General features: G+C 43.1%; 1 protein-coding gene across 5 annotated transcripts; it reads left to right on the top strand.

Annotated features, from left to right (window-relative positions):
- The first annotated feature begins 5,473 nt into the window (after nucleotides 1–5,473).
- On the top strand, nucleotides 5,474–21,262 carry SLC25A51 (solute carrier family 25 member 51). Of its 5 annotated transcripts, none has more exons than XM_042964249.1 (5): nucleotides 5,474–5,577; nucleotides 8,990–9,073; nucleotides 9,640–9,763; nucleotides 13,172–13,213; nucleotides 17,594–21,262. In XM_042964249.1, the coding sequence occupies exon 5, from the start codon at nucleotides 17,635–17,637 to the stop codon at nucleotides 18,526–18,528; it is 894 nt and encodes a 297-aa protein (XP_042820183.1). In that variant the 5' UTR covers nucleotides 5,474–5,577; nucleotides 8,990–9,073; nucleotides 9,640–9,763; nucleotides 13,172–13,213; nucleotides 17,594–17,634; the 3' UTR covers nucleotides 18,529–21,262. The 5 variants fall into 5 exon arrangements, with proteins under 5 accessions (XP_042820183.1, XP_042820185.1, XP_042820182.1 ...); XM_042964251.1 differs by having other exon boundaries at nucleotides 13,169–13,213; XM_042964248.1 differs by lacking the exon at nucleotides 13,172–13,213.
- Nucleotides 21,263–22,021: the final 759 nt, after the last annotated feature.

The following is a 22,021-nucleotide window of genomic DNA, read 5'->3' as shown; positions in this document are numbered from 1 at the left end:
TGGTGGCTGCCCAGAGCTCATGCTCTGTACCTCTCACCCCACAGGAGGGTCAAGACCCACAGTCAGTAGGGTACAAAGGGAACTATGTAGTCCCTTCTCAGGAGCAAGAAAAAAGGGTGGCATTTCGAGCTTTGGGTGACCCAGTCCCTAAACTCCATTGTTCCTTTCCCCCCACCCCACTCCAGGAAGGAGAATGAGCCATCCTGGGGAGCCTCTCTCAGGGACTCAGAAGGTGGGCACCAGCCAGGACTGTCCTTTTGAAGAGGGATAGTGAGGTTCAGAAATGGGGAGAACTTTGCCCTGGGTACACAACCAGGAAGTGATGGGTCTAGGATTGAAACCCAAGTATGCTGACCTTGCAACAAGTTGTGTCTCTGGTAAAGTACAATTCCTAAGTCCTTCCTCTTGGAAATCTTGATTCAGTAGGTCTTGAGTGGGTGCTGGAAACCTGTATTTGTAACAAGTTCCTCAGGGAAATCATATGATCAAAGAGTCCTGGGTAAAGGGCCAGTCTGCCATTCACCATCCACAGATCTTTTTCCCAAAAGCTAAGCACCAACTACTCAACTGTGCTTCTGTTCTCAAAAATGGTGGATGGTAGGGTCCCAGCCGTACCTTTCACTAGGTACTAAACTCAACCAGGTCACGGGGCTTCTCTGAGCACAAAAATTATGTGAAAATCCGAAGAAATAACTATCATGTAACTGCTTGGAAAACCCACAGAGTATTGTGCAAATGTTTGATGTTATTTTATTGACTCAGTCCTTGCTAGATAAAAATGTGTTTGTATTGCACAAGTATGTGTCACTTAAATACCAAGTAAGGTGTCCCATGATGCCACGCAGAGGTCAGCAACCGTTCTGAGCCCTGAGAGCTACCAGGGGGCATAAGCTCTGCCTGTAGGTATGCTTAGGACAAAGGCAAAGTTGGGGGATAGGAGCAAGGTCAGGGAGAGTCAGAAACCTAGTGTCTCCTTCCTTACACATTCCTTCCCATCCTGTGCTTATTCTGGAGCCTACCTTGTTTAAATCCTAATCATGATTTGTGGGTCACCTTTTCCAGGTAGCTTTCCCTGATTGCAGCTAGTGCATTTTTGCTCTCCTACGGACACTCTTAGCACTTGGTATGTGCCGGTCTCAAGCACTGATGGTTTCTTCTTAGGGCTGGATCCTAGTTTTCCCCCTGGGCTGCATACTCTTTCACTCGTACATTCTTGAGCCCTGCAAGCCCCGGTGTTTCAAACTTTAGGTCACTATCATGGGTCAGGATATCCATTTAGAGCTGTTGTTTCCCAAAATTGCCTGAGAAGAATCACCTGGGTCTTGTGTTAAATGTACACAGGCCAACTGGCCCCTCCCTTGGAGATTCTGATCTTGCAGTAGGTCTGACTTGGGACTGGGGATCTATTTACCAACCTTCCAGGATGTAGAATCTAGCTTTTCGATCTGTAAAGTGCATACAAGTGCATACACTTGATCTCAATAATACAGATCCTAGTTTACTAGGTCTGGGGCAGGCCAGGCAGAATAACTTCTGGGGCACCTGGGTGTCTCAGTGGGTTAAGCATCTGACTTCAGCTCAGGTCATGATCTCATGGTTCATGAGTTCAAGCCCTGCTTTGAGCTCTGTGCTGACAGCTCAGAGGCTGGAGCCTGCTTCAGATTTTGTGTCTCTCTCTCTCTGCACCTCCCCTGCTCATGCTCTCTCTCCCTCAAAAAAATAAACATTAATTTTTTTAAAAAAAAGGAAGGATAATTTGTAACAACCCCCAGATGATGCCAATGCTGCAGGTCTAGGATCATAGGCTGTTTGGCCCAAGTTCAGGTGATTCTTACTTTTAGGCCCCACTGGAGAAGTCAGGATTTGGTGCTGGTCTCAACATCAGCACACCTGGGGAGATTTTAAAACATACTAAGGTCCAAAAGCCAAACAAACATACTAAGGTCCAGATCCCGCTACGGGCCATTTTAAAGCAGAATCACTCAGGTTTTTTGGTTTAGTTTTTAAAGCTACTGAGATAATTCTGATATAATTACATAAGAATTATCAGAGGTTGAGACTCACTGACTTAGTGGGTCCCCACCAGGATGAAAATAAATTAATGAAAAAATGGAATAGAATAGACCATCTCACAGACTTGTGGGATAAAGCCTTTGACTCCATTATGTGCATGGTATATGCAGATCATGTGAGTTGCTAGATCGATGTAGGTTTGAAAATGAGTGAAGGAGAAATGAGCATGTCCAGGAGTTCACGGACAAGCTGTGGGGACAGACAGACTGAATGAACTCAAGGGCACCCAGGCTTCCCACCACTACCACCCGGGGGCTAACAGCACAGATGGAGAACTCCACAGCCTCAGGCAGTGAAGTCATAGTCAGAGAAAGCCTCAAGAAGCCTCTGTGTAAGCTAAGTGGTTCAGGGTGAACAGGGCTTTGTCATGAAGCAGGCAGGGCCTTCAAAGCACAGAGGACAAAATGTACGCAGTTTGGAGGTATGTAAAAGAACACAGCAGGTTCAGGGAAGGGAACTAGCAGTGGCTGGCCATGTGTCTGGAGCCTGGGGGGTGTGAAGGGGAGTGGCCGAGATAGGCGCAGAGGATTGCAGGGGCCTGGGGAATGTGAGCTGAAGAGAAAGGAAGGTCACTGGCCCTTTGCTAGGGAATGACCACAGGTGACTTTTCTTGGCTCGTAGTAGCCAAGACTCCACTGGCAGATTGGGTAAAGCTGTTTTTGTGGATATAAGGGCCCATGGAGACTGAGGGCCCTAGACAACTTTCTAGAAAGCATTTGGCAGGGGTGGGGGAGTCAGAGGGTGCTTAAGCAATCGTCTATCAGCAACATTCCCATGTCCCTTTTCGCAAGACCCCAGACCCTCTTGGGCAAACACCCTTTTTGCCAAGCACTGAATTGGAGGGCCAGAAACAAGGCAGACAGCCCTACCCCGGTGAGCTGGCAGTGGGAAAGTGATTCACACTCATGAATTATTATAACATACAGCAGGGGCTTGGAACTTCCCCAAACTTTGTGCTATGGGAAAGCAACGGCAAGAGCCATCAGTTTTGCCTGGGTTGGTCAGAGAAGGCTCTTCTGAGGAGGCAAAGAGCCTTGAAGGGTTAACATGTTTAATTGGAGAAGAATCAATGGTGAAAGGGGGGAAGAAGCTTAAGGAACCAAGGATTTGCAAGACACTGAGAGACTGCACAGGGCTGGAGTACAGAATGTCATCGGGCGTGAGGTGGACAGTAAGGCAGAGCGGCCAGAACACAGTCCTCACACCAAGTTAAGAAGTTTGTACGGATTGGGGAGGCAAGAGAGAACCATTGGAGGTTTTTAACCTGATTATCGAAGGTGGGTTCTAATACCTTCTAGGATATTATCTGGCAGCAGATATGGAGGCTGGAGGTGTGGATAACAGTTTAAGAGGCTAAAGAATGAATGAAAAAATGAGTAGATGAGGACCGAGAAATGAAACGCTAACTCTATTTATTTACTTTTTTAATGTTTATTTTTGAGAGTGAGCAAGCGAGCATGAATCGGGGAGGGGCAGGGTGGGGGGAGACACAGAATCTGGAGCAGGCTCCTGGCTCCGAGCTGTCAGCACAGAGCTGTACGTGGGGCTCGAACTCACCGACCGTGAGATCATGACCTGAGCTGAAGTTGGATGCCTGATCAACTGAGCCACCCAGGCACCCCCAAAACATTAACTTTGTGATGACTCCTGAGAAAACAAAGGGTTTTCAGTTCCAACCTTAATATGCCCCAAAAGAGCCAGTCAAGGGCCTAGGGGTTTCAGACCAGGAACTAAGACCTGGAGGGGTAGAGGCTTGCCCTGTGACCTGCAGCATGACAGAAACACACTGGCACAGTTCGAGACATGGGTGTTCCTGTTGGCCTGGGATTTCCTCTCTTTGGAGTCTGGTGTGTGTGCCCCAACAGTATTTAATTTCAATCTTTTCCTCCTCTTTAGGTTCTACCACAGGAGACTAACTCCATCCTAACCTGAAATGAATTATTTATGCTTCTGAAAACGCTAGATGCCTGCCTGATTTATTTTTCAAATAATACATCTGAACAGAAATTCACACAAGACGGGGCAAACAGAATTTTGAGTTGAATGCCCTGCCCCAACTGTTGCCCGATTTATCATTTCAAACCAGTGTGTGGCCTTGTCATCATCCCGTGGAGCCCCAAATCTAACCCCACGCACTAATTAGATGCCAAATGCCTGTGTCTGACAGTCAAGATTTGCCTATCAGACCCTGCCACCTGACCTTTACGGTCTTCTGCTACTGTGACTTTCTCCACTAGTCCAAATTCCAGTCATTCAACCCAGGCCCAGCTCAAACACCTCCTACCGTCTGAAGCCATCCCTCGTTCTCTCTCAAGGGGAAAAGGCCCTCATGCTTCTGAATTTCCAGAGTCCTTTGTCTTTACACCCTTCATTAGATTCTAAGTTCCCCCAGGGGGCTTGGGCATGAACAATGGCACACAGCAGGTATCTCAGAAGAGTTTGCTGAAATTAGGTGGCACAGTCTCCTACATCCCAAGCAGCAGTTAAACAGCCAGCTCAAGCAGACCAGACAAAATTTTGGAGTTGATAGTTACAAAGCGCACTCTGGACAAGTGGGCAGGGAAAGCCACCCACCGAGAGCTAATCCCTGACTGATGCTTCCACCCAGTGGAAGTGGCCTCTTGGACTAACCCACATCCTTCCCGCGTATTTCAGCAGCCTCCAGAAGTGCTTCTCCTCTCCTGGCTGACTTTTCACGTTTCCTTCAACCCCTCACACCTGTTGTGTTGCCTTCCAGTTTACAAGTCAGAGTCAGGTCATAATTCGTAGTGATTCTTACAAGAGCCAAAAGATGCACACAAGGCAGGCATTACTTTTCGGACAGGGATTTGGCGCTTAGGAACCAGTGACTTGTCCAGGGTCGCTCCCAAAAGTGACAAGGCTATTACTCTACTTAAGCCTCCTATCTCCAGGTGCAGTAGAATCCGAGACCTGCAGTTGTCTGAGGGAACAGTTTAAGCGTGATCTGTATGTCCTAAAGCACACACAGGTGTTCCTCTGTGGCCTGAGACATCGGTAGCTGACAAAAGGCCCCTGGGAGGGTGTCATGAAATCTAACCGAGGCTACAGAGGGGAGCCAGGCGGGGCACTTTCAGCGCTTGCCACCCACAACTGTCAATGCCCACCGGCCCTCCCCCAGACTGGACGCGGGAGAACGCGCTGGCTTCTCGTGGCACGGCAAGGCCACCGAGTGGCGCCAAGTCAACGGTGTTCTCGCTAGTAGAGGCCCAGTGCCTTACGACAGGTGTGGTGGATGACCCTACACCTGCCCTGCCGGTGCCAAGAGTACTTGTGCGGTGTCACCTGACTCTCCGCGGCTTTAGGGAGGGGCCGCGCGGCTGCGCCTGCCTCACGTGATCGGGCTCCGGCGGCGTCGAGCGCGTCAGGCCACGCCCCGCGCGCCGGGTCGGTCACGGCCTGCGCCTGCGCGGCCGGTGGCTAGCCGGCTAGCCGTCCTGCGGGCTGGCGGCTACCGCGCGCGGAGCCGGACGCCCGCTGCAATGGGTGAGTGCAGGAGGCCGGCGAGTGGGCAGCACGGGCCTTCCCCCGGCCTGTGGGTTGAAACAGCGGAAGCACGAAGGACGGTCTGAGGAGGTCGCCCTACGCGGGCTCTCTGGCGCAGCCCCTGGGGCCCACCCCTCTCTGCGCGCCTAGTCGCTCCCGCGCGCCCTCCCGGGTGGGGCCCGAAGCCGCAGGAGCCGGAGGAGGCGCCGCGCGCGCGCAGGGTCGGTTCCGCGCCCACGCGGCTCCCGGCTCTCCCGCTGGCCCTCCGACTTCGCAGGGCTTCGCGGGGCGGGGGGGTGCCATCTGGCTGCCGGAGCGAGCCTTTCCGGCGAGGGAGACTGCGTTCTTTCGGACGCGCCCCTGCCGGGGAGGTGCCTCACGCCGCGCACAAACCGTAGGGCGGGGAGGGGCCCGCTGCACCCGGGGAGAGCAGCGCTGGCGGCGCTGGGACGTCGGAAGGGCCCCTGCCCCTCGGGGTTTGGGATTCCGGGTCTCCGGAGCCTGTTGACTGTCAGAGACGGAAGGACCTTCGGTAATCCTGCCCAATTTCCACCCCTCCCCCTTACGCCAGATTGGGGATATGGACGCTCAGAGGGCGGTAAATTCAGCCACAGTTAGGCAGTGCTTATTCTGCGACACCATGTTGCATTGCGTTGTGGGAAACTCAATTGTACAAGGCTTTCGGGGTGGGGGGGTGGGGAGAAGCTGGCAGGCGGGCGATGTTCATTCTGAATCTCTGTAGTGATTATTTAGCCCTGAGCTTAGGTAGGGGGAACATGTCGGTGCCTCAGCTGTATTTACCCTTTACACTTAACCTTTATTTTGCCCCGTCAGCTATACACAGCTGGTCTTAATTCCCACCCTTGGTTTCTCTTGTCAGCAGTGAAACAAGCCCTGAAGGTATATGCGTAGTGACCTTGCGGGTTCGAGCCTCCTCCGCCTTTGCTTGGAAAGGGATTCAGTAAAATCAAAAGGTGCCAGAACTGGTCAGGTCCCCTAGTGGTTCCAGAGCACAGGTTGGGCACTTTGGATCTGGAGTCACGCTTATGATTTTTTCTTTAAATGCACTAAGCTGTTACTGCTGACCGGAGGTATTTGGTTTCTCCTTTGATAAAGTAAGCTTAGAGAATTGGATTTTTAAATTAGGGCGTTGCTATGTGTATTCTAGCAAGATACTGTCATAACTAGGACTGGAACCCACCCAGACCGATCTGGTTCTGAATGCTGACTCAGACCTGCTGACTTGTGGGAGTTCACATCCTTTGAGAATTACACTTGCCTTCCCCCCACTTTTTGCACAAAGACCTTTGTGCTGGGATCATATCTGGATCTTGTTTATCCGTGTGGGCTGTAAATTACAGTGAGTAGACTTTACACTGTTGGGTTGTGCAGCAAAAGTTTCACACTTGTTGCTTGAAAGTCAGCTTGTTAACTGTGCTTCCTATTGATCAGATAGGTTGAGTGTTTTAGGTAGCAAATAGGATAAAATTTTGTTAAGTTTTGCAGTAAATTGCACAGAATTATCCATGTTAAGGAATTGAAGTATAGAGGTTAGTTTAGTAAAGAAATTGAGCCATGTTTGCAATATAGATAAACATTGTAAAATTCTAAACTCCATTTTCACAGAATACTGTGCACCCCATCCTTCTGTTGCTAAATTAGGAACCTATTCATACCATTCTGGTGTGTAGGATGAAACTAGAGGGAAAGCTTTAGTTTTATTTCTTTTCCCATGTGTCTGGTTTCTTTGAAGACATCAGTCTCAGGAAGTTAAAATTTAGAGGGAAAGTTTTAAATCTATGACGTCTAGGAGGGTTTCATTACCTTCCTTTTTCTATATCCAGCCCTGTTAATTTGATACTCTAAATGTAGAGTGATGTTCTTAAAATATCTTAAAATAGTTAAATACAGTGGTCAGTAAGCGACTAACTTCTGTGAGCCACAGTTTACTGTTTGTTTAATAACAGTCTCCGTTATTACAAAGAGCTGTGACAAACTAGATGAAGTAACTTTAATTTGCAAATTTAGAACGTAAATCATTCCAGGGGTCCCTGGCTGGCCTAGGAGGTTAAGCATTTGACTTCGGCTCAGGTCATGATCTCACGGGCTTAGGGTTCGAGCCCCGTGTGGGCTCTGTTCTGACAGCTCAGAGCCTATTTCAGATTCTGTGTCTCCCTCCCTCTCTCTGCCCCTCCCCCGTGCAAACTGTTGCACACTCACACGCGCGCGCTCTCTGTCTCTCTCTCTCTCTCTCAAAATATTAAAAAAAAGAAAAAAATCATTCCAGTCAAAACTAAAAGTGAACATGGACAAAACTTGGTTAGTCAGGTGTACAAATAACTTGGTTTGTATTATCAAGGAACAGTAGATTGTTAAACAGCTTGTAGGTGGTGACTGTAGAATTTCAAGTCTGTTATGTATTTAAATGAAATTTTTTACATTCATAAGTTGTCACAGTATATTATATAATCTATACATTAATCTGAGTATTCTTAGTCCTGAGACTGAAGAAGAGCAAAGTTTTACGTAGATACAAAGCATTTGTATGCTAAGTTTTTAAAATGTTGGTTGATCCTAGATTGGCGAGTGTAGTACTTACAAATTTTTAAATTCACATCTGTCAGCTAAAACAGTAAGAAGTAATGATGGAGAAGACTAAGTGATTAATAATTATCAAACTCTGTACCCTGACAAACTTCTCAACCATCTTTAGACTTTTTCTTTTTTAACTAAAATGCCATTGGTTTCTTTAACTGGTTAAAAGCACAAAATGTATGAGGCAGAAGGTGTGTTTTAAACAAATTAAAAAGCTGTGGGTTTTCTTTTTTCAGTTCTCCCCAAGTCATATAAAATACCCACAAAAATAATGCATGATGGAAAGCTGTCCTATACAAGCACTTGTATCCTGAATTCAGGGAAACAGCTATTGAAACAGGAATTAGCATAATAAAGTCAGCAACAGGTTAATGGTTTTAAAAATTGAGTCTTTGAGGCACCAGTCAGGCTCAGTGAGTGGAGCGTGAGACCCTTGATCTCAGAATTATGGGTTCGAGCCCCACATGGGATGTAGAGATTACTTAAAAAATAAAATCTTAAAAAAAAATTGAGTCTTCAAATGCTGCATGGCATGATGCTATACTATATAAAGACTGAAGTACTGCTACGGAGGAAGGAGGAAGTCTGTATGGCTTTTAGCAAAAATGCTTTAACAGAAAAGCAAATCATAACAATGTAGTCATCAAAGCAGGGAGGCTGTAGCTAGATATCAGAGCTATGGCTTCTCATATCTGTGCTGGAAGATCCTGTTTCCCCAGGACGGACCAAAATTTCAGGACAAAACAGGGACTTTTAAAAAACATTTCTTTACCCATTTTAAGTTCTCTGTTTCTTTCCCTTTCCCCCTGCATTTCAGCATGATCTAGCAGAAAGATGGCTGCCAATGGCTATTTTATTTTTCTTTCTGTGGCAAGATTGTCATGGAGCCTGGATATTTCAGGTTTGTATACATCTCTTCCCTTTGTCCTGCTGTGGTCAAAAAACTTAGTAATGGTCAAAAAACTTAGTAATGGACTTCATATACTCAGCTTGTTTTGCCGCTGCCGCAGCAGCAACTGCTGCTGCTTTGTTCTCCCACTAATCAAGGTCAGCTTCAGGGTGTATTTATCATCAAATCTTTTGTGACTGGAGGACGACTGCCAGATACTGAGATCTGTCCCTGTCTTTACTGTAGGCCACAAGAAGGATGCATAAATAGAGGATGTGAGACGGGCAGAGCTAAAACAGGCTTGGATTCTGTAGCTGGGTGTGAATAATCCCATCTAACTTGAGAAATTAGAATACAATAAGCCTAGATAAAACAAGAGAAAAGAGATAAAGAGGAAAAACATTTAACAACTGAAAAATAGTAAAACTGGTAAATCTGAGAGCTTGTTTTTTTTTTGCTGAGATGGGGGAATGTAAATTTGATAAACTGCCTGCCCTGCTCAAGACTAGAAGTGTTTTTTAAAAACAGCAAGTACTATATAAGACTATATAAATAAACCAGATTTTTTTTTTTTAAAGGGAATCCAGTTACCAAAATGACTCCAGAAGAAAGAACCTAACAGACCAGTAACAATGGAAGAAATTGGGAAAGTTACCAAAAAGCTACCATCCCCCAAAACACCAGGCTCAGATGATGTTACAGGTGAATTGTTTTAACTTTCAAGGAACAGATAATTTTGATAAGATTTAAATTGTTCACCAGCATAAGGAAGGAAAAGTGACAGATTCTTTTTACAAAGCCAGTGGAACATTGATGCCTGAACTTGGCCTGAAGAAGGTACTAAAATTGAAAACTTGGTATGTTCTCATGATGTGAAATTTTAAAATATTAGCAAATGGTATCTAGTGATACATTTAGTGATACGTTAGCAAATGTATCTAGTGATACATTAAAAAAAAATTTCATCATTTCCAAAGAGGATTCATTCCCATATTACAAGGGCAAGTAATTAACAAGAAATATGCTAACATTAACCCATCAGAGAGGAACAGTAATAATAGTTCATCCATGTTGAGCACCTCTGGTGCTCTGGACTACTCTCCTGGATACTTTACATGCAGTAACACAATTAATTGAGCCAACCTGTAAAGTAGGTAACATCCCTATTTTATAAATGAGGAAATTAAGCCATAGAGACCTTGAGGAACTTGCTGAAGGTCACACAGTGGGTATGTGGTAGAGGCAGTATCTGACCCCGGGCTGTAAGCTGCAGCTCTTAAATGTTATACTGGCTCTGTCTCTTGTATTTATATGATCATCTCAGTAGCTCCCTGAAAGCGTTTGACCAAAGTTCCTGATTTAGTGGTGGTGGGAAGGGTTGAGGGTGGTTGAATTTCAGTAAAACAGGAATAAATATATTCCTTTCCCATGTTTGAAAATCCTCTAAGCCCTTACCAGTTGATCATTAGTACTAGAAAAGTGGAATCCAGTTTTAATGGGAAACATAATTTCCTAGTAAATAGTGAGGTAAAGGGGCTTAAGTTATAATTAAAGATACAGTTCTTAGGATGAATGCAGGATGAAATGTTGGGGTTTTTAATGTAATTTGATGAAATGTGGTAGTGTTGGAAAGGCATGCTTCACTCCATGTTTGCAGCACAATCCTAAAGCTGGGTAGGGAGAGATGACAGAGAAGTTTACTTGAGTGGGTACAGATGTTATAGGGGCCAGTTAATCAAACATTTTTGTGTCATGATGATCTGTTTCCCTGTAAACTGCTAGGACTTAGATTATGAATACTCCGATGACAACTTCTTATCTCTCACACCAAAAGACCAGTGTCATATTTAACATTAATTCCTAGCAAAGTTCCCAGAAATGTCAAGAAAAATATAAAGAGGAGTGCCTGGGTAGCTCAGCTGGTTTAGCATCCAACTCTTGATTTCGGTTCAGGTCATGATCTCACGGTTCGTGAGATAGACCTCCTTGTTGGGCTCTGCACTGGCAGCACAACTGCTTGGGATTCCCTCCCTCCCCCTCAAATAAACATTAAAAAAAATATATGGGGCGCCTGGGTGGCTCAGTAAGTTAAGTGTCCAACTTCGGCTCAGGTCATGATCTTGCGGTTCGCGAGTGTGAGCCCCATGTCAGATTCTGTGCTGACAGCTTGGAGCCTGGAGCCTGCTTCAGATTCTGTGTCTCCCTCTCTCTCTGCCCCTCCCCTGCTCATGCTTTATCTGTCAGTCTGTCTCTCAAAACTAAACATTAAATAATAAGGACATTCACTATTACCATAATTTTGTTCAGGAAGTATTTGTGAGTCTAATAAGATAGAAAAAAGACATATAGAGGAGAAATAAAAATAATTTGTGGTATTTTATATGGTGGAAGCTGAATCAAATCCAGTCCAGAAAACTGAGAAGTTGCGAGAGGATTCAGTAAATTGGCCGGTTCTGACCTTAATACACAAAAATTGGTAGCTTTTTTTGTATGCAGACAAAAAGCAGTCTGAAAATTAATTGGAGGGAATCAGCACATTCATAATAGCAACCGAAAAGATAAACTATCTAGACACAAATTTCAGTATCTATATGGAAAAAAAAAGTTTACCAGGAAAAGCGTGAGAGCCAGAAAGCCGAGAATTCTTAGCGTATGGGGAAGCCCTACCAGATGGTGACACGTGTCCTGCCGCCATAGTGGGTCAGAGCAGGTTGGCGCGAGAGAAGTGCTTGTGCCGCTCCCGGGGCAGAGCGAGTGCGGAGGGACCGTGCACATGCCTATGAGCATTTAGTTTATGCTCACCAGTCACTTCCAGAGGCATCTCTTCTCTGCCTCAGGCCTTACTGTGTCGTTTGACAGATCACAGTATGGATGGATGATAAAGCTATAGAGGAGAGCAGCTGTGGGTTACTTGTTCATAATTTTAGAGTAATGATGGCCTTCTGAGGACATTACAAAACCTAGAAGCCAAGATGAATAGATTTAATATCCATATTGAGAACTTCAGCACCACAAAAAAGATAAAACAGAAAGTATTTGCTGCAATTTGATAAATTTAACTAGGATGGACTTCTTTATATATAAAAGGATTTTTACAAATCAGAAAAATTTTTTCTGTGTACAGGAAAATGGGTATCGTGAAAATTTATAGTAAATCCAAATGGTCAAAAGTAAAAAGTGCTATATTTTAATCAGAAATTTTAAATGACAGGCACCTGGGTGGCTCAGTCGGTTAAGCGTCTCACTTCGGCTCAGGTCACGATCTCGTGGTTTGTGAGTTCAAGCCTCGCATCAAGCTTCCGGCTGTCAGCACAGGGCCTGCTTTGTATCCTCTGTTTCCCTCTCTGCCCCTCCCCTCCTCACACGCTCTCTTCTCTCTCTCTCCCAAAAATAAATAAAACGTTAAAAAAATTTTAATGACAAAATGAAGGGTTTTTCTTTACCCATCAGATAGGCAGAAATTACAATTAATACCTGCTGCTGGAAATGGTATCAGAACTGGTACTGGCATACATGTAATTTAAGGTGTAAATCATAATTTTTCTGGGGCAATTGGGAGTAGCTATCAAGTAGTATTTGAGCCAGCAATCCCATTCTAAACATTTACCCTACAGACAACCTTGTGAGAGTTCACCCAAGCAAGGTGTGTGTACAAGGCGGCCCAATGAATCAATCTTAAAAAAAAAAAAAAAAAAGCAAACCTAAACAAAAAAACAGGGACTAAAATAGGAGATAGAATAAATGATATGTAATACATCCAGTTGTTAGAATGCTATGCAATTATCCAAAATACTGGGGTATCTCTGCTGCTGTTAGAAAATTCCAGAATGCATTGTATCACTAGTGGCAGGCTGACTAGTAAAGAGGCTCTGGTGTGAGTTAGGCAAGCCTGAAGAGCCCTGAGCCGGGGCAGCGAGCCTGGAGCAGAAAGACGTCTGTCTGTTTAGTTTATTTACAACTTTATTTTCTCTTTAAAAAAAAAAAAAAAAAAAGTTTTTTTTAAATGTTGAATTTCTAATGTGTACTTTTTTCCCTAAAAATTAATACGTGTTTCTTTTGTGAATTTCCATTTAAATGATTCATTTGTTGTTTTATTGGATCTACAAGCAGCCCAACTCCAAGGAATGTGGCCTCTCTCTGTCGAACATACAGGTGACTTCATAGTTTAACTGTTTTCATACTTGCCAAAATTAGAAATAATTCCTCTCTCTGAACCAGGCCTTACTCTATTTACATTGCAGTGGAACAGATTTTACTGCCCCTTGAAACGGATAGACCATGTAGCTAAGCAGCATTCAGATGCATTTCCGCTCCTTCCAGTGCCCCTGCCTGAGGGGGATGGTGTGGCTCCCCTGTGGGTGGACAGTGAAAGATTGTGCCCCTGGCACTGTCATTTTCTGTCAGTGTAACCAGGGGATTTCGTGGCAAGAAAAGTTTCCTGACCCCTTTTAGGACCTTCCTTAATGGCAGAGTTTGGGCCTGCAGTGGTGTCACGGTTTTTCTCAGCTGAGGGCAAGTTTATCTTTTCTAATAGAAGCATGGAGCAAGCCAACTGGAACTCCAAAACAAAGAGACTTTGGGCCAAAGGTTCAGTGTTACATTTTCTTTTTAGTGTAGTCTATCTCGTGGGAAGAGGACACAGACGCTAGTGAAGGAAAATAGCTTGTTTTCCATTTGCTTCACATGAGAAAGGGAAAAATCGTACTCCGTAGTGTCAGAGGGTCTTGGAATCTTCCTGAGGGTCTCTGATAATACCGGTCCAAGCCTGTTTCTCTTTCCACTGCCACCCACCCATCTTCTACCCACACGGTGCTCTAGCAGAACATACTGGAATAATTCCTCCAGAATGTGATACTGCTGCTCCTTTGACATAGGACCTACACCTTAGCCTGTGCTGCCTTCTTTGGCTGAAGGTGCTTCACCCTATTTGCCCACACGTCCTGTCCTGCCCTGTCAGACTGCTAGTTAATGATGATGACCCCTTCCTCTGTGGGGCCTTTATGTACCTTGTGTCTATTTCTGCACTTGGCATTCATCACACTGCAGTCTAATTGTCTGCATGTCTTATCTGCCCTGAGGCCAGGGTTCTTGCTTATTTCTAGTCTCTGACACGTAGGGCAGTGCCTGAACGTGGAAGGAATTGCATAAGTTGGTTGAATTTAATTTTCATAGTATGCTAAGAGTTTATTTTAAATGCTAAGAATTTAATTTTCATAGTATGCTAAAATCAGTAAAGAAGAACTTCCCAACAAAAGTAAAGTCATCTTGACAGTGTTCTCCTAGAAGTCTGAATGAAACAAACACAAAAAACATTGTTATTAAAAATTTAGGGAGGAAACCAGTGGGAAGGCTGACATTTGTTGACTAGACCCTCAGTGCATTGTTCACTGTGTCCCCAGCATTGGGGTTAAGACTCTTTAGTTGACTTTCACTTGGATTGTGCATGGCAGATGACATTGGCTTCAGTTGTAAGTGTGGAAACTGATCCTCAGAGAGATATAGTAATTTGCTTACTTTGAAACTTTGTCTCATTGGTCTGTCACTGTTGGCTTTTTGTTATTCTAATTAGAGCTTCATTATTGTCATCTCATCTTTTGAAAACAGTTGAATAGATTGACACAAATTTAACTTGAAAAAATATAGAAAAGAGGGTCACCTGGGTGGCTCAGTTGGTTAGGTGTCTGACTTCGGCTCAAGTCATGATCTCACAGTTGATGGGTTCAAGCCCCGCACAGGGCTCTGTGCTGACAACTCAGAGCCTGGAGCCTGCCTCGGATTCTGTGTCTCCCTCTCTCTGCCCCTCCCCTGCTCGCACTCTTTTTCTCTCCAGAATGAATAAACATTTAAAAAAAAAAAAAAAAGACCTAGATGGTTTATCTAGCCAGTTTGTTTTTTTATTTATTTACCATTAAAATCCTTACATGTAGTGTTTTTATGTGTGTGGTAAAAAACACATTATGAAATTTACTATTGTAAGCAATTTTAAGTGTACAGTTCAATAATGTTAAGTATATTTATACTGTTACAGAACAAATCTCCAGAACTTTATCGTCTAACAGAACGGAATCTATACCCATTAAGTAGTAACTCCATGTTCCCCCTTCCCCAAGCCCCTGCTGACCAACATTCTACTTTGTCTCTCTGAATTTGACTACTTTATATAAGTGGAATCACTTATATAAATATATATATTTGTCTTTTTCTGACTTTTTTTTTTTTTAATATGTAGTAGCATGTGACAAGATTTCCTTCCTTTTTAATGCCGCATAGTATTCCATCGTATGTATGCACCACATCTTGTTTACCATTCATCAGTGGACATTGTGCTGCTGCTTCGTCTGTTGTGAATAGCCCTGCTGTGGGTGTGGATATGTGCATACCTCTTGGAACTGGCTTTCAGTTCTTAGGGATACATACCTAGAAGTGGGACTGCTGACTCCTATGTTCTGTTTTTAATTTTTTGGAGAAATGCCATACTGGTTTAGTGGCTACAGCATATTGCATTCCCACCAGCAGTGCACAGGGGTTCGCAGCTCTACCCACACTTACTTTCTGAGGTTTTTTGAAGAGTAGCCATCCTAATGGGTGAGATGATCTCATTGTGGTTTTGATTTGCATTTCTCTGATGATTTAGATGTCAAGCATCTTTTCATATGCCTGCTGGCATCTGAGTATGTTCCACAGTTTTGTAGGTATCTCTCACACCTGGCTTGAAAGATGGGTGGAGTCTCCTCTATCTTTTTTTATATCTCCTTTGGAGAAATCGCTGGTTCAAGTCCTTTGCTTATTTTTTAATTGGGTTATTTAATGGTTTGTTGACTAGCCTCATAAATGTGGTCTCATACTGTTGAGGAATTAAAACCAATTGAAAAGTATTTTGCCTGTGGAGGGGCCTGGCTGACTCAGTCGGTGGAACATGCAACTTTTGATCTTGGGGTTATGAGTTTCAGCCCCATGTTAGGTACAGAGATCGCTTAAAAAAATAAAGTATTTAAAAAAAATTTTTTTTAGCCTGTTAATATAAAACATAAAATTGCCATCTAGTTCCCCAGTGAAGATTACTTCTGGGCTGTGGGTTTGTTCTGGATGATCCAACTATCTGGATCCTTTGGGGAAAATCAGACTTAAATGACTGGGGTGGTCTTGCCACTTTAAGGAAGCAGTTGCATTCTTGAGAGAGGGCCTTACCTTAGTTTTACTCAGTGGGCTAAGCCTTTATATTTAGGCTTCACATCTTCTTCAGCAGTCATATATAGCCACTTTTTGTCCAGGGCAGCCTCCCAAAGTCCTTGCTATCCTGTGGTATGATAGCAGGAGCATGAACTCTGGAATCAGACTTAGGATGCCAGCTTCACCAGTTACTTTCCGTACCTCGGACAAAGAAGAATATTGGTTATTTCATTGGTAAAACTTGGAAAATAATGTTTACTTGATGGAATTGTTTTGAGAATTAAATACGTGAAAATGCAGTGTATAGTACATATCTGCAGGCCTTCCATGACCCTGTTCTTCCAGCCTCTACCTCCCAAAGTGCATGCTCAGTGTCCCTTATCTGTAGCAAGGTATTTATGCTCTGGTGTATTTGTTTTCCTTGGCAGTCTCCTGTTAAATTGTGAGCTCCTTGCTTTGTTTGTTTGGTTATGGTTTTGTTTGTTTTTTTAAGTTAGGCTCCATGCCCACTGTGGGGCTTGAACTTCCCACCCTGAGATCAGGAGTCAGATGCTCTACTGACTGAGCCAGCCAGGCAACCCATGAGTTCCTTGCTTTTGAATCACTAGCAATTTGTAGAGGGCTTAGTTCAGATTAGACACCAATAAGTAAGTGTTAGTGAACAGAATGAATGCGTGATTTCATATTTTATTTCTCAATGGAGGACTTTGAATTTTTTTCAGAAGGATAATGGTATGTACCATTATGTAGTTTACGGCACATGTGAACTAGTCCAGGAGTTCTCAAACTTTTTGGTGTCTCAGGACCCCTTTATGCTTAAAAATTATTGTGGGCCCTATTTATGTGGATTATTTATGTGAGTGCTTATGTATGTGGGTTAGTTATTTATGGTCTTAGAAACAAAAACAAAATTTTTAAATATTCACTTTAAAATATCAATGGTAAACCCATTGCACGTTAATATGGTAACATGTTTTCATGAAAAATAACTGTTTTCCAAAAAAACTTAATGAGGAGAGAGTGTTTGACAGTATTGCAGGTCTGTGTAAAAGAGAGGGCATAAAAGGTGGGTGGAGTCTCATCTCTGCGTCTACTTTGTGTCTTTTGTGAGAAGTTGTTCTAGTTGAAGTATAAGCAGAAAATCCCACTTCCCACAGATAAGTGGCTGGAAAAGGAAAGACCTTGTGGACCCCTGCAAGGGTGTCCGGGACCTCCAGGGGCCCTCGGCAAGTACTGTACCAACTACTCATCCAGTCTAAAAGGGAAACGTAATAGTGTTACAGAAGTTAAAGGGTCAAGGAATAGTTGCACATGTTTAGCCCTATATATAATGGTTACCTATTGTCATTTTCTTATTTGTAGGTTAAAAATATCCTTCATGAAGAAGAAAGATCTTAAGCAACATGGTGGATTCAGAAGCTCATGAAAAGAGGCCGCCCATCCTGACATCTTCCAAACAAGACCTGTCACCTCACATTGCAAATGTAGGTGAAATGAAGCATTATCTGTGCGGCTGCTGTGCAGCTTTCAACAATGTAGCAATCACATTTCCCATTCAGAAGGTGCTCTTTCGGCAGCAGCTGTACGGAATCAAAACCCGGGATGCAGTGCTTCAGCTGAGGAGGGATGGCTTTCGAAACTTATACCGCGGAATCCTTCCCCCACTGTTGCAGAAGACCACCACGCTGGCGCTTATGTTCGGTCTGTATGAGGACTTATCCTGTCTTCTCCGGAAGCACATCAGTCCCCCTGAGTTTGCAACCCGTAGTGTGGCAGCGGTACTTGCAGGGACAACAGAAGCAATTTTTACTCCGTTGGAAAGAGTTCAGACATTGCTTCAAGACCACAGGCATCATGACAAATTTACAAACACTTACCAGGCTTTCAAGGCACTCAGATGCCATGGAATAAGAGAATATTATCGAGGCTTGGTACCTGTTCTTTTCCGTAATGGATTCAGCAATGTCCTTTTCTTTGGCCTTCGTGGCCCCATTAAGGAGCATCTCCCTACCGCAACCACCCACAGCGCTCATTTGGTCAATGATTTTATCTGTGGAGGTCTGTTGGGTGCCATGTTGGGAATCTTGTTTTTTCCAGTTAATGTTGTAAAAACTCGCATGCAGTCTCAGATTGGTGGAGAGTTTCAGTCTTCTCCCAAGGTGTTCCAAAAAATCTGGCTAGAACGAGACAGAAAGCTGACAAATCTTTTCAGAGGTGCTCACCTGAATTACCATCGGTCCCTCATCTCTTGGGGTATAATCAATGCGACTTACGAGTTCTTGTTAAAGATGATTTGAAAGAAACCATCAGTTAAGTGCCATTTATTAACTGCATAGACCTAAGAAGAATGTAGTTTGGCTTTGTTCCTAATTGACCAAATACAGGTTGTTGTAAGTTCAGGGCACAATGAATTATGGGGCAGAGCTGTTTTCCTTCAGCACCAACAAATTCAGAATAAAAGGTTCTAATAGGAAAATTTAAGGGGTTTTTGGTTTTGTTTTGTAATCATTATCTAAGAACTTTAGGCTAATTGCCTGGTTAATAGCTATCTATCTGATGGCTTTTGACAAGGAAAGCTAATAGCCAAGATATGGTTCTTTTCTCCAAAAGTCTTTAAACCTTCTGTATTGAAACATCAGTGGCCATGACCAGCCAGAGAAAAGGCTCTTAGAGCCCTGTGAATTCTCAGGCTTTCTTCTCTTACTCCATTTCTTCTCTGCTTTTAGGAGTTGCAAAGGGTAGTGTTCGTTAAACATAAGCATATAACGTGGTAGGACAGAGAAGAGAAAAACAGCTTATTAGGTGTAGGATTTTCATGATAAATCGTTTGTGTTAGTTTTGAAACTAAGTACATGTTGGGATGGTCATCATCCAGACTATTCAGGCACAGTAGGGCAGACCCAAGCAGCAGGTGAAAGCTCCCATTTTGCTTTCTGAGTTGGAAAGTGTTGTTTAGTTCTGAATGTGACCTTAAACCCTTCGAATGCCCTTATGTTAATTTCACTTATTTCATTGCCAAAAGATGGGGAGACTTACATTTCGTCACAGGTGTTTGATCCTGTGAAGAAATTTCACATGAATTGCGTATGGATCAAACTCTGGTTAGTTTAGTTCTTTGTTGCCAACTTAGTGAAGAGCTTTAGGAGTTTGGGGAATATTTTCACTTTGAGTCCTAGTTTCTCATATTCAAGTATCCTGTTCTCTTGAACTCTCCTTAAAAAAAAAAAAAAAAGATAAATACTTGCATAATATTGAATTTTGGAAGTCTGTTAATGGGACTCTAGATTTTTCCCTCCTGGTTTCTAAGTGTTACAGAAGAGAAAAAAAAAAAAAAAAACCTCAGGATAGCTTTCACTCCAGAGTGTTAGTTGTCTTTTTTATTTTACTCTTGGAAATGGAGACTTCTATTAGGATTTTTACATTTTGGGAACCCAGTTTTACCATTTTATCATTAAAGCCATTTGAGGTGATTAAATCAAGATATTTAGAAGGTTAATTTTAAATGCTAGAAGTTGGTAATAGCTGGATAGCATACTCATCCCCTACATAACAGAGAAAAGCTTGTTGAAGGAATCAGATTTTAAAATCTTTTGCCCTGATCAGTAAGGCAAAATGCCTCCTATTTACCAATTGAATAACTAATAAAACCTGAAACATCCTAGAAAAGTGGTTTATCAATCTTTTAAAAATCCCCATCTGTAAATATGTAGTTAAGATTGCTTGCCGGCATCTGACATGGCAGAGTAGTTAAGTTTCTTATTACCAGTTTTTCCTCATTCTGGGTAACTGCATATGAATATGTGCATACACTGACCAAAACAAAATCAGGGTCTCAGCTGGTAGTTTACTCAGTTTCTGGGCAGATAGTCCAAAAGAGATGTTTACCTCTAAATGCAATATGGCTGGTCACATAAGCATCCTTCCAACCTTAAAGGATTGGGAAGCATTATCAAGCATTTGCCAGGCAGTAATGAGGCCCAGTAGCTTTACAACAGCCCTGTTTGAAAATGTTGTGTTGGAAATGGCAGTTTACTTTGAAAACCAAGATGCAGATGTGAGGATTTCAGAAAACAAGGATTTGACACCGAATAAACGTGAGTAGCATCTTTGGCTTATTGAATGGAGTCTGGCTTTGAAGCGGGTTGAATTTGGGGGCATGAATGACAAAGGCACTGGTGCTGGAGCACTGACGAGTGTGTGTAGGTGCTCAGCGTGTGGCAGGTGAGTCAGCCTGGGGCCATGCTCTGGGAATGGGCTTCCTTTTGTCTATACACTCCAGTAAGGTGATGGATAACCAAGTTCTGAAGCACTTTTGTGAAATAGAAGTCAAGTGAGAATTTGAAAGGGGGATGCTTTGGTTTCTGCAGTCTCAAACTTGTGGCATTTAAAAACAATAAATATTTTTAATGGTTTTAACTCCTAATATATTTGGATTTCTTTGTCACTTTTTACAGCTTCTGAAGACCAAACTGCAAATACATTACCAGGGATGGTTTCGTGTTGTCCTATAGACCTTTTAAATTTGACAAAATTCAGCAGAACTTGCTTGTGGTAGCCAACAGCTTTGTCTGAACTTTCAAAGAAGTCAAAGTGTTATTAATAAGAGATTCTAACTATTGCTTTTTTATCTTCAGTATGAACTAGTAATAATTTTGAAAAGGCAAACATGATTGAATAACTATCTGAAGAGCTTTAAAAGTGGCCTTTTTGTTACATAGGTGGCACAGATGCCTTATGAGCACAGGGCCCTTCTGGTCGTGCCTCCCATACTTCAGCTCTGATGCCACCAGGAATATGTTACGGATTCTGTATTTAACACACTTAGGAGTGGTATGAGCCCTTAGGACTGCATCACAGAGTAAACGCCACCTTTATATGGTGGCAGGTTTGTGTGTCTTTGTTTCATTTGTGGTTGGAGACAGTTGATGTTTTTGTCTCAATAATCAATATTCTTCTTACCTTATGGTTGGTTATGTAATTACCTGCTGTATATTGTAAACTGTGCAATAAAACAGAATTGTGTATATAGAATCATCTTTGGAGACCTGAACTTTCCTAGCTCGATGACAGGGGTAATACTCCGCTCTAGTGCTGTGCAAACATGTAAGGGAATCGTGGGTGGCACACAGGATGTGTGGAACGGGTCAGCCGATCACACTGCTGGAAATGGCAGGTCAGTGCAGATGAAATTGTGTAGTGAGGGGTATGCAGTCAAAATGAAGGCGAGACAGGCCATCACATGTAAAGAAAGGGTGAGCCCTCAGACTTGATTTCCTTTAAATTAAGATACTGTTTTCTCCTGTGCATATAAATGCATATTAAAGACTTGAACAGGCATTCTCTTTAAACTTGAGGACTTTTCATTTTTAATACTGTCATTTTTGCTTAATAGTAAATATTTGCTTGCCTAAGTGACTCCCAAATTGTGGGGGACTCTCCACGTGTCCCTTTTTTTAAAGTTTCATGATGAAAAGTGGTTAAGCACACAAAGCTGTTTTTGTTTGATATTTTGAGTTTTGTGACTGAGTTTAAATGAAATCTGTTAAATGTGTTCGAGTTAACATTCTTCTTTTGGTAATTCTGTTTGGAATAAAGTTGTTTGTTTTTTTTTTTTTTAAGTCCATTCTATTTGGTCTTCTACTGTGGTTGGGTTAGGGTTATTGGCACAGCTTTTCTGTGGTTCAGGCTTGTCACTGTTGCTAACCATTGAGCACTCTGCTTTGACTGTAGCACCTTCACCTGTTAACTTTGTAGGTAGAACAGTCCTTCGTTTATCCGTCTTTGGTCAAG

Source organism: Panthera tigris, chromosome D4 (genome assembly GCF_018350195.1).
Source record: "Panthera tigris isolate Pti1 chromosome D4, P.tigris_Pti1_mat1.1, whole genome shotgun sequence".
Classification (NCBI taxonomy): domain Eukaryota; kingdom Metazoa; phylum Chordata; class Mammalia; order Carnivora; family Felidae; genus Panthera; species Panthera tigris.
This window is presented reverse-complemented; position numbering and strand designations above follow the sequence as displayed.